General features: G+C 41.2%; 2 protein-coding genes across 3 annotated transcripts; one reads left to right on the forward strand and one right to left on the reverse strand.

Annotated features, from left to right (window-relative positions):
* The first annotated feature begins 825 nt into the window (after window positions 1-825).
* On the forward strand, window positions 826-8,353 carry LOC130290705 (vomeronasal type-2 receptor 26-like). The gene is made up of 4 exons (XM_056538694.1): window positions 826-2,126; window positions 2,820-3,041; window positions 5,885-6,011; window positions 6,104-8,353. Exons 1-4 carry the CDS (start codon window positions 1,302-1,304, stop codon window positions 7,018-7,020), a joined length of 2,091 nt encoding a protein of 696 aa, XP_056394669.1. The 5' UTR covers window positions 826-1,301; the 3' UTR covers window positions 7,021-8,353.
* A 593-nt stretch (window positions 8,354-8,946) lies between these two features.
* Window positions 8,947-13,259, reverse strand: FANCF (FA complementation group F). 2 transcript variants are annotated; one of them, XR_008847860.1, is made up of 3 exons: window positions 13,121-13,259; window positions 10,100-12,250; window positions 8,947-9,708 (listed from the first exon to the last, which is right to left on the reverse strand). XR_008847860.1 is itself a non-coding variant. In XM_056539868.1 (2 exons), exon 2 carries the CDS (start codon window positions 12,231-12,233, stop codon window positions 11,193-11,195), a length of 1,041 nt encoding a protein of 346 aa, XP_056395843.1. In that variant the 5' UTR covers window positions 12,234-12,250; window positions 13,121-13,259; the 3' UTR covers window positions 10,086-11,192. The 2 variants fall into 2 exon arrangements, 1 of the variants encoding a protein (XP_056395843.1); XM_056539868.1 differs by lacking the exon at window positions 8,947-9,708 and having other exon boundaries at window positions 10,086-12,250.
* Between the last annotated feature and the right edge of the window lie 48 nt (window positions 13,260-13,307).

Genomic DNA, 13,307 nt, shown 5'->3' on the forward strand with positions numbered 1-13,307 from the left:
GAAAAGTTTCTGAGTCGCCCATAGCAACCAGACTACTTCCTTCATTTTTCAGAGGCCTTTTCAAAAATGAAGGAAGCAATCTGATTGGTTGCTATGGGCAACTGCACAACTCTTCCTCTACACTAGTTTTCCGCATATGCGCATATTCGCGAATATTGAGCCCTCCCTTATTTAATGGTATAGGGAACTATGACTGGTACATTAACTGTGTGATTTTTTGCCCATTGTGGTCTGTGGGGATCTTAAACCATGAAAAACAGTAAGCTAAGCAGGACTGTCTCGGCAGCACAGTGGATGGGAGACCTCCACGGGTTCAAGTCCCAGGGTGGGACAGAGTGTTACAGTGTTGTGGTTTAACTTTACTTTCCTGGCAAAAGCAGCTGAGTTGCCCATAGCAACCAATCAGATCGCGTCTTTCATTTTTCACAAGGCCTCTGCAAAGTGAAAGAAGCTATGGGCAACTTAGAAACTTTTTCTCTGGACAGGTTTTGATTAATCTCCTTCTCCTTTTATTTTTGAAAAGGCCTCTGAAAAATGAAGGAAGCAATCTGGTTTCTATGGGCAACTCAGAAACTTTTCCAGGAAAGTAAAGTTAAACCACAGCACTGTAACACTCTGTCCCACCCCAGGACTCGAACCCATGGTGGTCTCCCATCCACTGTGCTTAGCTTACTGTTTTACATGCCATGAGATCCCCATAGACCAAAATGGGCCTATTGGTTTCAACAGGCAAAAAAAAACACAGAGTTAATGCACCAGTGTTCCCTATACCATTAAATAAGGGAGGACTCAATATTCGCGAATATGCGCATATATTTTCGCATATGCGCATAAAATTTCACATATGCAAAAAAAAAACGAATATTCTTAATTACGAATATATAATGCTATATTCTTCATATTCGCGAATTCGCGAATATGCGATATTCGCGATTATCATTCGAATTGCGAATATTCGCGAGCAACACCAGTGTCTAATACTCTTATGCCCTCCAAGTAATATTTCTCCCCAATGACTCTAATTGTAATCAGATTAAGCTAGAAACTCCACCCTGATCCAGCAAGGTTAAAAGGCAAAATTCTATTGGATCTGACAGCAAGAATGGTGGTGTATGTAGTGCTTTTCTTGCTAGTACAACAACTAAGATATTGCTTTGTTCTTTTCTGTCTGGTGGGATCAAAGGGGGCTGGAATCAGACAGACTAGGGGTTAACCAAATCATTTAAACACTTTTACTAGTCATTTCCATACCAATAAGTTTGACATTAGATGCCAAGTACTGTATATTGACCCCTTAGTAGATGGGTTATTTTTCATTCCAGATTAGCTATGGTGCCACAGACCCTCTTCTCAGTAATAAGGTATTATTTCCATACTTCTACCGCACTGTCCCAAGCTCAGTCCACCTGCACAATGCATTGAATTCTGTGCTGAAGCATTTTGGTTGGACTTGGGTTGGAATTGTTTATTCAGACGTTGAAAGCAATGAAAATGCAATCCAGAAGTTAAAATTTTCCATTACGATAGGAGGGGGTTGTGTTGAGTTCACAGAAAAGTTCAGAAGCTCCTCTAACTACATGTTCTCTGAACATATACGAATAGCCAAAGTCATTTCTGACTCCTCAGCAACCATTATTGTCTTCTGGGCTGACCTGGAGTTTACGTATAATTTATACTTATTGCTACATCGACTAACAAGGACAAAGAAAGTCTGGATCTTCCTCACAGACATGGAGCATCTTCTCCTCCCAACCATAGACAATCTGGACCTCACTCCCTTTCATGGAAACTTGGCAATTCAGATGAAAAAATTGAAAATTCCCAAACTCATGCCTTTTCTCTGGAATATCACTTTGGACCAATATACCTTCTGCAATTTTATTTTTTTCTACAAGACCATTTTATATAATTGTAAACTATTTAATAATGGTCCTCTCTATCATACATGCATACATGACCAGTCAAAGAAGATGAAGTTGATGGGTTTAGAGACACTGGTGGAGAGTTATCGAGTCTATAATGCCATATATGCCTTGGCATATGCCTTTCAGATGTTTCTGGTGTCAAAGTACAGGAAGGATTTGCACAAAGAGGGTGCAGTGCTATCTTACCCTCATCCTTGGAAGGTGATTTAAGTGACAAGACCTTTTTCATACACCATATCCCATAGCACTTATTTTTCTTTAAATTGAATGTCTACATTTTAACATAATTTTGTTTTTGGGCCCAAAATGAAATCTCTTGGGTCTTGAGACAAACCAGCTCATTGAAAATCAGGTTACAGCTGTGAATAAAAGTCTATAGAAAGGTCAGAAGAGGGGGAGGAGGGGAAAGGGACAAAGAAACATAGACAGAGAGAGACTTCAGGAGTTTGTAGTGCATGTTATATCCCCCCCCCCCCCCCCAGTGCTGCATTCCTATGTTACACTGGTTAGTAGTGCTCTATAATGTCCCCCATGCTGTAGCTGCTTCTAAGGGGTTTCTATAGAGATATAGAGGAGTAGAATCCAATTCTCAGTATGAAGGTCAGCCATCATCAACCATTTGGAGTCCATGCTCCACAAATTCGGGGGCTTTTTTCTAGCTCCACTGTTCACTAGCTCAAATACGTAATATATAATGAGCATCAGGACTGTCAACTGGGCAGACACCTTCACTAACATCTCTAGTGCTGGGTTATTCTCTCAAGTGCCACAGCATTTTCAAGTAAAACTACATTTTTAAATATAATGTAGCCTGTTTGGATTTCATGCTGCCTGTGTTTTGGTTTAAATGTCTAAAGCAGGATACCCCTTTGAATGCTGTCTCTTCTACTGTAGATTCATACATTTCTGAAGATAGTACATTTCACTAATACCGCCGGAGAGAAGGTATACTTTGATGAACATGGAGATGCTGCTCCTTCCTATGATCTGGTTAATTGGGTAACCAAATGTAAGAAGAAACTTATCCATGTTCGTGTTGGAAACATCACATCTAGCAACGAAGAAAATCTGTTTGTTAATACAACTTCTATTGTATGGGCTGTTCACGATGCCCAGGTAGACCAATATCTAGTGTGTTTGTGCTTCAGGGAAACAGAACAGTATAGTGCGGAAACAACCTTTTCTTTTATGGAGTGTCTATAATGTACAGCACATTTACATATTTATTGACTGTCACTCTGTCAATTATCAGTAGTTTATTTTGGGTGCCGTTATTGCATTTCTTTCTAAGAATAATGAGGGGCATTTATGAAAGTTTGCTTAGGTATGCTATTTTTTAGTTGTTTTTTTTTCACTTTCATTCTACTTACGTGCGACAAATTTACTATATTGTTGCACAGCGTTAATAAAATTTTTAAGGTAAGCAAAAGCAGAAGTTTTTTTTCTCATGTAAGCGAAATCAATAGTCAGTTTATGTTAGTTACTTGCATCCTGGTAAAGCTTGGTGTATAGACGGAGAGCCGTAATCTGTACGTTTTTACTAGTGTTCAATACGCCCCTATCTAGTTATTTAATATATTTTTACTTTGCAATGTCTAAAGTGGGTGGTAAACAGACATCTAAAACCCGTCACCTTTCCCAGCCTACTGCAGCCGAGCAGATTTTAGAAAATATGTTAGCCGCCATTGTTAGCCGGGAACCCTCAGAGTACCCCTTTAAAGATGTTGTGGAAGCTTGAGGGGTGTAATGAATTTGCTTTGTGCCTATGGAGCAAAATGAAAGAAAAAAAAAAAAAGTGTTTATACAACTTGTTCAGAACACTAAGCAGCCCAGAACACTATGGTCCTCATTTACTATTCTAAACCCAACTTGTTTTGTCGGGTTTTTTGGTGCATCTTTGTCTGCGACATGTCACAGACATCGTGCGCCAGTCTGCAACAGGATGCAACATTTTTCCCCGACGGACCCAATGTGGATTCTCCCAAACCCGAAAAAGGGGCATAACCCGACATTTCTGAGCTTTCCCACGTATTTATAAAGGTTTCCAACCCGAATTTGTTGAATTGTTGTGGATTTGTGGAAACCAAAACCAACAAAACCCACGTGCGACAAACAGGATGCGACATAATAATAAATATCACGGGAAAAAAGCAGTCGGGTAAGAAAGCAACATAGAATTACAACCCGATTTTCTAAGTAAATGAGGGCCTATATGTTAATAATGTGGCAACTTTCAACTTCTTTGCTGGCTAAGGCTGCATTCACACCTCACTTTCAGCCTACAGTTTTAGGTCAGGTCAGAAAAATGAGCCGACCGGAGTCACCGTTTGACTCCGGTCGGCTCATTAAAGTAAATGGATTTCAGCGCCGGTCTAGCTGGAGTACAGGAGCACCCGGTTTTCCCCTCCAAAGCCGGATCCGGCAACCGTAGGCTGAAAATGAGGTGTGAATGCCGCTCGATGACTGACATACCCTAGTGAAAAAGGGAGAGGAAGGGCTCAACCTAAAAAATACATTAGTAGGGGTGCTACTAACAGCAAAAAGGCACACAATATATAGCAAAGAAAAGGATATACTCCATAAATGCACACCCAAATAATATAATAGCTTAATAACTGACATCTTTATTATAGAAACCACATATAATGCAGAGAAGACAAGATACATCTAAAAACAATTAAAAGCTCAAACTTATGAGCCAAACACAACAACTAAGGGAGGGGCCATGAACCCCCTAACCCCAACCCTGCCCTGTAGGTGATACAACAATGTACTGCTAATGCTCCAAAGAAATATAGTAAACAAACAAAAAGGTGTCATAAAATATTGAAAGAGAATGCTGTCAGAAATAATAATAAATACACAATATTGATGTAAAGCAAACCACAGACGGAAAAGCAGGTATGCCGATAATAACAGGGCAGGGTGGCTGGAACCCCATGCGTTCTGTCACTCTGGGGTGACTTCCTCAGGGGTGTTGTCAACTTATATCTGAAAATTATATCTGTACTCAGCTCGTTCTCTCACAACATTAATAATTTGTGTATTTTGAAGATGTAAACATTGCAAATTACTTCAAATTTGATCTGCAGTGTAAGATAAGAGGGAGGATTTTAGCTGTGCGTCCAAGATGTTGAGACCGGGCCACAGGTGTTATGTGCATGAATGTATGATTTATTTAAAAAATATCATATTTTATGAACAGTGATCCATGCATAATACAATCCAATAACTAGTAGTGTTGGTAGACTTTAGAAGCGGTTCTCTGCATAGGAGAATAGTGAAAAAGACAAAGCATAAAAGACGTTTGTGCTTTCATTCGGCATGAAGAAACCTTTGTCTAACTAGTTGAGGGGCTATGAAGATGTTGAGCTTTGAAAAAGTTCAATTGCAGGTTTAAGATTTTGAAACAAGTGTGAGGATTGTATTCAGAATGTAGATTTATTACATATTTTCGAAGGTTACATGTTCTCCACAATAAATATGTTATAAAGTTATTTTGGATCCTAAGACTTTTGAATGTTCAATCTTTCCATCTACTCTACTTTATTCTAACTGTTAAGGTAAAACAATGTTATAGAATCATATTTACATTAAACCATATTTTATTTAAAACAAACAAACAAAAAAAAGGGGGTGGCTAACAAAGTAATAGCAATAATGTCTACGTATGGCTTTTCCTAAGCCAAGGTTCGGCTGGAGTATATTTAGTAGGTTTTTAAAGCCTTACCGACTTTTTTGCAAATCTTGCGGTTTATAAATTTCTGACTATGGCAAATAAAAATTGAAAAAACGCTCATGTGCGCCGATTTGAAAAAAAATGCTTTTCTCACTCTTTAGGCAGATTGTCGCACGAAAAAACACGGTGGCGCAATTGCAAATTTTTTGTGACAATTTTATGTGAAAAAACTCCGGTAAATCTGTTGATAAATGTAATTGTGTTTCTCTGCATCTTCTAGACCCCACCACGATCTGTTTGCAGTGAGACCTGTCCAGTAGGGTCCAGGAAAATGATTCTTCAAGGAAAGCCGCCCTGCTGTTATGACTGCGTCCCTTGTTCCAGAGGACAGGTGACCAATCACACTGGTAAGGACTGGCACCACCATAGTTCTTAGCTTATGGCCCTTGCACATACAGTATAAGCCACTATCTTACGTTTGCTTGATTCTTTACTGCAGATATGATCAGTTGTTGGAAATGCCCAGATGACCAATGGCCAAATGAGAAGAAAGATAAATGCATTCGGAAACAAGTGACCTTTCTGTCCTACAAAGAATCATTGGGTACAACCCTTGCTAGTAGTGCCGTTGTGCTTTCCTTCGCTTCTCTGTCCACCCTTGCCATCTTCATGCATTATCAGAACTCTTCCATCATTAGGGCCACAAACAGGAACCTAAGTTTCCTTCTTCTTTTATCCCTCTTTTTTACATTCTGCAGCTGTCTGGTCTTCATTGGATATCCAGGGCACATAACTTGCTTAGTACGTCAAATCATTTTTGGACTGTCTTTCACAGTTTCTGTGTCTGCCTTGTTGGCAAAAACTATACTTGTGGTTCTGGCATTTCAAGCTAAAAACCCTGGAAGCCGTCTGAGAGGTTTCTTGGGGCAAAAGCTACCATGCTCCATTGTTGGTTTGTGCTTCTCTATTCAGGCTCTTATATGTGCCTTCTGGTTGGGTACATGCCCTCCTACCCAATATATTGATCTCCACTCACAGCCAGGTCAGATAGTCGTTGAATGTGAGGAGCACCTTGGCTTCTATGTAATGCTGGCATACATTGGTTTTCTTGCATTGGGATGTTCTATTATAGCCTTCCCTGCTAGGAACCTACCTGGCAGATACAATGAAGCAAAGTTCATTACATTCAGCATGGTGGTCTTCTTCAGTGCCTGGATTACCTTCACACCAGCGTACCTGAGCACCAAGGGGAAGTACACAGTAGCTGTAGAAGTATTTGCCATCCTGGTATCTGCAGCTGGGGTTTTGGTCTGTATTTTCTTTCCCAAATGTTTTGTAATATTTTCCACACCAAACAAAATGTCTAAAAAATGTTTAAAGCTACCTACAAAACGCACCAACCAAAGATTTAAATAAAGACGAGATTCAAATAAAGACGAGAAAATTTGTGTAACATATCAAGCAAAATGCACCTAAAATATCCCAGTTTTTACTTTATCCACTAAGGTCCTATTCACTGTTAGGGACCGACCAACGGACAGGGAGAGTGAGCCCTAAACTGACCCTAAAACCACTCTCCCTGCCTTCTTGCCCATCCACCCTAACCGGTGGATCGACAACTGGGCGCCGGTCCCTTCCTGAATTAAGTGCAGGGGCCTAAGAAAAACACATACTAATAAATAGTCGGTCACAAACCAGAAACATAACAGGATCATAGAACTCTAGAAAAGATTAAGTTCAGAGGACACTATGGTTCAGCGGTCATGAACAGAGGACACTATAGATACATGGTCGTGAACATAGGACACTATAGATCAGTAGTCATATGTACAGAACTCCAATGATCTGAAAACAAGAACTAATAAACAGAGTTCAAAACACCAGACAGGAAAATGGATAAATCAACAGACTTTAGGAACAGACAAGAATATAGCATAATCCCCCGAACATCCAGTAGACAAAAAGTCCCCATGGACCAGAAACAGGGATATATCGCTAATCAGGAATACTTGCATTCCCTTAGCAAAACCTTCAGTTGACACGAAGTCCCCATGGACAGGTAATAGGGTTGCCTAGATACACAGGATATATTTATAGAACACTGTTCACACTGGACAAAATACAGCAATAGCAATCCCTCCGAACACCCCAGTAGACAAGGAGTGGTAACAGGGATGCAACATAGGACACTGTTCATATTGGGCACACAAACTGGACACTACACTCCACTAACGAAGTAGCCATTAATAATAAATCCAAATAGACTACCAGCCAGCGGCACACTCCACCGTGTGGTCGGGATGCTGGCCCAATAGGAAAACAGAAATATATAAAACAGAACTTCACTTAAATGGATACAAGAGAAAACACAGTGTGAACAGACACATAGCAGAAAGGATAAACAAATCCTAAAACCGACTATACAAACACAGCTTAAAGGGGTACTCCGGCGCTAAGACATCTTATCCCCTATCCAAAGGATAGGGGATAAGATGCCTGATCGCGGGGGTCCCGCCGCTGGGGACTCCAGTGATCTTGCACGCAGCACCCCGTTAGAATCAGTTCCCTGGGCGTGTTCGCTCCGGGTCTGATTACTGGCGATGACGGGGACAGAGCATTGTGACGTCACGGCTCCGCCCCTCAATGCAAGCCTATGGGATGGGGTGTGACATACAAGGTGCATGCTAAAACCACAACTAGGAGCACAGAGGCAGAGACTTATCAAAATTTGTGCAAAGGAAAAGTTGGCCAGTTGCTCATAGCAACCAATCAGCTCGCTTCTTTCATTTTTCAACAAGACATCTGCAAAATGAAAGAAGCAAGCTGATTGGTTGCTATGGGCAACTGGGCATTTTTACCTCTGCACAGGTTTTAATAAATCTCCCCCATTATGTTTTGCCCATACATCTGTGGAATACACTGGGATTTCAGCAAAAAGCTATGCTTACATATCGCTCTTACTAATGCTGCTGGATTTGGAGTCCTTGGGTGCATGCCTCTTAATCTATCTGGCTGCTGACTCAGCTTTGAAAATAGAAATCTACCCTAACTAGCAAATGGCCTGTGTGCAAAAATGTGCTAACTTTTTGCACCAAAAACTGGCAAATGAACAGTAGTCAATCGCCACCATGAGTTTAACTGACCAAATGTAGTATGTATAAGTTCAATCAATTTTCCAAACTTTTTTTTTGAGTAGTACTCATATGCAAAAAGAAACAAAACAGAAAAAAAAACAAAAAAAAAATAAACCACAACAACAACAGACTGAACATGGTCGCTAGTAGGTCTATAAAACCTGATAACAGGAGAAAAAAAAGATGATATATCTCAAAGTTATATAGATCTATGCAAAGTTTGATAGGGCTCATTTAAATAACAAATAAAACTAAATGAATAACAATGATCCAATTTACCTGTCTATGTTGCTGTGTAAAAATAGATCAATCAACAATTTATACTTTTTATTATCAGTGGGTGAGACATAGCAGCTTTCAGGGGGTCACAAATGGTGAGAAGGGGAAAAAAATTCAGCATCAATTTTTTTATACGTCTTGACTACATATATTACATCATATTAAAGGAAATCTGTCAGCTGAAATTCACGTTTCACACTTCTGGCACTAATAGATAGCTCGGACAGGCCACATACACAGACATTGTGAAACAGCCAGAGCCTGTTTCAGTGGATTGTGCCTGCACCTTGTTCTCCCTTCCCTCATGAAATAATAAAAGAAGCTCAATAGGAGCACAGTGGTGAGTGCCGTCTATACATCTTTTCTTTCGGTATGTTTTTACCTGCAAGCATTGAGAGATCACCATTGTTTGGTTTCACTAACAACAGCCATTTGTTACTAGATGCCGTGCTAGTTTGCTACATTGCACATCTGTACCATGTTAAATAGAGTCATGCTACCCTGAGACTTGTAGTGCTTACATAAGGATTTCTCTGTGTTTGAATAATATTAGATAAACTTATGACAAAGAGACACATGGTACCTCTTATATATCTGAATGTGCTTCCATAACATAGAAAAACACTTTTATTCTCTGGAAAGTGTCAGAGTCATTCCCAAATCCCGAAAGTGCTAAGGACTTAAAGGGGTACTCCGGAACTTAGACATCTTATCCTCTATCCAAAGGATAGGGGATAAGATGCCTGATCGCGGTAATCCCTCCGCTGGGGACCCCCGTGATCTTGCACGCCGCACCCCGTTTATAATCAGTCCCCGGAGCATGTTCGCTCCGGGTCTGATTACCGGCGACCATGGGGCAGGCAGCGTGTGATGTCACGCTCCGCCCCTCAATGCAAGCCTATGAGAGGGGGCGTGACAGCTGCCCCGTGGTCACCGGTAATCAGACCCAGAGCGAACATGTTCCGGGGACTGATTATAAACGGGGAGCGGCGTGCAGGATCACGGGGGTCTCCAGCGGCAGGACCCCCGTGATCAGGCATCTTATCCCCTATGTCTAAGCACCGGAGCACCCCTTTAAACACCTCCTTGCTCCCCCTGCCCCTGCTTTATTGACAGTCAGGGCTCAGCTTCCAGCACAGAGCCTTGTTTACAAATCTTGTTCCTGCTCTGTGTATATACATTGTGCACAGATGTTAGATTTGTAAACAGGGCTCAGTTTCCAGCAGACTGTCAAGCAAGCAGGGAGAGTGAGGAGGCGTTCCAGCACTTGGCGCCAGAGAATAAAAGCATTTTTTTTTACATTATTGAAGTACAGCAGGTATATTAAATACACAATGGCGGAGATTTATAAAAACCTTTCCAGAGGAAGCGTTGCAGAGTTGCCCATAGCAACCAAATCAGCTCAACAAGTTTTGCACACAACGACGCTTCCTCTGGCCCGTTTCGGGCCAGAGGAAGCACCGTTGTGCGCGAAACTTCTTGCCGCCCCTGCCTCACCTGTATCACCCACTGCTCCCTGTGTACCTGTCTCGTGGATTGAAGATATATAAGATGAACGAGAATAAAGTCTGAACTACTTCATAAAGCCAGCGGTGAGTGCATTATCCTTATACTTTCCTGATGCTTTTTGTACTTACTATTCCTGTTGATTCTGGATGAGAGCACCTCTGAGGTTTATATTCTTATGCGGACAGTGACACGTGCTGTATACATCCCACTGACTGCAGGACTCTTGTTACTTGCATTGCCAGACTGCTATTTGCTTCTTTAATTGTATTATTAATACATGATTTGGATGTGTGTAATTGCTACTCATCTCTTGCACTAAAAAAGTAGTCAGGTACAGCCAAGAAAGCTGTCACATGGGTAAATCACATGACCACCACCATCTTGTTTCCTATAGACAGGGAAACCTCAGTTCTGTAGTGTTCACATAGTCCACACATGAGCAGCCGAAGTAAAGTAGAAGGATCATTTACAGATTTATGAACCACAACAAACAGTTTTGGGCCCTTTAGGAAATATTTTTATAAAGTGGTCAACCTCTTTTAAAAAAAAAAAAAAAGGTGTCACATAGAAATAAATTATGGAAACACAAATATCTCAATATTACATATAAAATATGACATCACAATTAATTATGTATTTTCAGGCAAATCTGTCCCAACACCAGTGTTACTTTTTATGTATTTCAGCCAATATATCAGTCCATACACTTATACCAGGCACATCAAAGTTCCCATCCTTACTTCTTAAGGTCTGAAGTTTAGTCACTATAGAGTGTTTCACATCTTTGGGACCTTTCATAAGATGCCTATAATGATTCAACAGTCCATCAAAAGATAGGTTATATTTGTCACTAATCCACTTCCCACAGGTCAGGTCTTGTTCCATACTACTTCCTAACTGAACCAAATGATCCACGTAGACATTTCTAAACTTGGGCGACGTGAAGCTCAATCTTGCCAAGACCTGGCAGGTTACTGTCAAGAAAAAACCAACAAAGAAGTCATTATCTGACAGAAGCCAATCCAGAAGAACATCCGATATCAGGTTTTGGTCTTCCGAGTCTATATCACCATTAGATAGAAGTATAACTTCTATGAGGTGGTAGATATGTGGTTTGGGAACCCGTCCAAGAAAATCTGACACAGTAGCCAATCTCTGGCCATCTTCTGACACCCTCAGTCTTCCTTCTAGACGGCTTTTCACTAGTTCAGCTTCAGCCATCAGTACAGGGTTGTCCAATGGATCCATTACTTTGGATGTCAATAAAGGAAGTGAGAGGAGTAGTTCTGATGTCACTTTCTGGGATATAATATGGGACACACATGTAGACCTAGCAACCTTGGGATCGGAGTTTCGGAGCTGCTCAGTTAAGTATTTGAACACAGGATCAGGAAGAGCCTTGTTCTGGAGAAGAGACATACACAGAATATTACAACCTTTACTGAGGTCATCGAAAGTAACATGATGGCAAGTCTTCAAGTAACAGGAAAGCTCCTGATGTTTTGCTATAAGACGAGCTTCTATTACGTTTCTAAGATCATTATTAGTCTTAAAGCGATGGTGCACGTGTTGAAAATAGGTTCCCCATTCAAGTGCTCCTTGTACATGCAGGATATCCCAATCTTTGGTATGGACACTTTGAGATAAAGCAAGAACCTCTATGAAGTGGTCTAAATTCTGCAGCAGGGTCTTCATCTTCTCAGCCATGGTGCTGTCATATCAACCTGAATAATAGAAAGAAAAGTAGAGAAACAGGTGAAGGAGAATAAAAAAAATCAATGGTGTTTAAAACCAGGAGGCTATGCCATGACTTCCAATTTTGTGTCGACCCCATCGATCTTCAGCATAAAGCTGTAGGGAAATAAAATACAGCCCCCTATAGTTGAATAGTGTCCAGCAACATCACTAGCAAAAGCCCTTGTCCACACAAGGTCATACACCCAAATCTCCCACGTGAAGAGAATTGTAAGGCCAGTAGGGCCATGTTTACATGTCCGGAATTTCTGTGTGGAATTCCGAATAGGAATTCCACCGGATACTCCAAAGCAGCAGAGTCCCATTATATTCATCAAGATCCTGCTGCGCTGTGCAAATGGCGGTTTTTCCATGCCAGATGTTTCTTGCACGAGAATTGAGTGCATAGCAGTCTATGAGATGGCGCATTCCGTGCGGTCTTAGTGCTGGCATAGTGCACGTAACATGCCAGCGACCGCAGTCTACAGAATGTCCACATAGAGATTTTCTGTGCAGACATTCCGGAAGGTTGAACATAGCCTTAGATTTATGCTATCAGATCCTCTTGTCCTCAGGGGGAGAAAAAACTGCTGTCAGAGGACTCATGTGTGACTGAAGCCTTATAATTTGGTAAAAGATGTATTTTTGCAACAGCTGAAAAGCAACACTTTTAGCCTCATGTTGGAAATATATACAAAAGTTTCCCGGCGAAGATGCCTCCAGCTGTTGCAAAACTACAACTCCCAGCATCCCCAAACATCTTTTGGCTGGGATTTGCAGTTTTGCAACAGCTGGAGGCTCCCTAGATGGGGAAAACTGACCCGTGTTCAATTGTACAAAAGTAAACCTGTAAAACTCACCCTTCCAGGCTCTAAAGTCCCACACAATTTCCTTATCCGGGACCCGCCATCGTTGTTTCAGTTTTGCCCTCACTAAATATGTCCGCCCAAACCCAAAGTTTTTGTTTTTTTTCATGTTGTGCTGTGTACGTGAGTCGCATGGAGATGACGTCACGGCCTCTGGCTGTGGGCTTCAAAATCGCAAGCG

Source organism: Hyla sarda, chromosome 9 (assembly GCF_029499605.1).
Source record: "Hyla sarda isolate aHylSar1 chromosome 9, aHylSar1.hap1, whole genome shotgun sequence".
NCBI lineage: Eukaryota > Metazoa > Chordata > Amphibia > Anura > Hylidae > Hyla > Hyla sarda.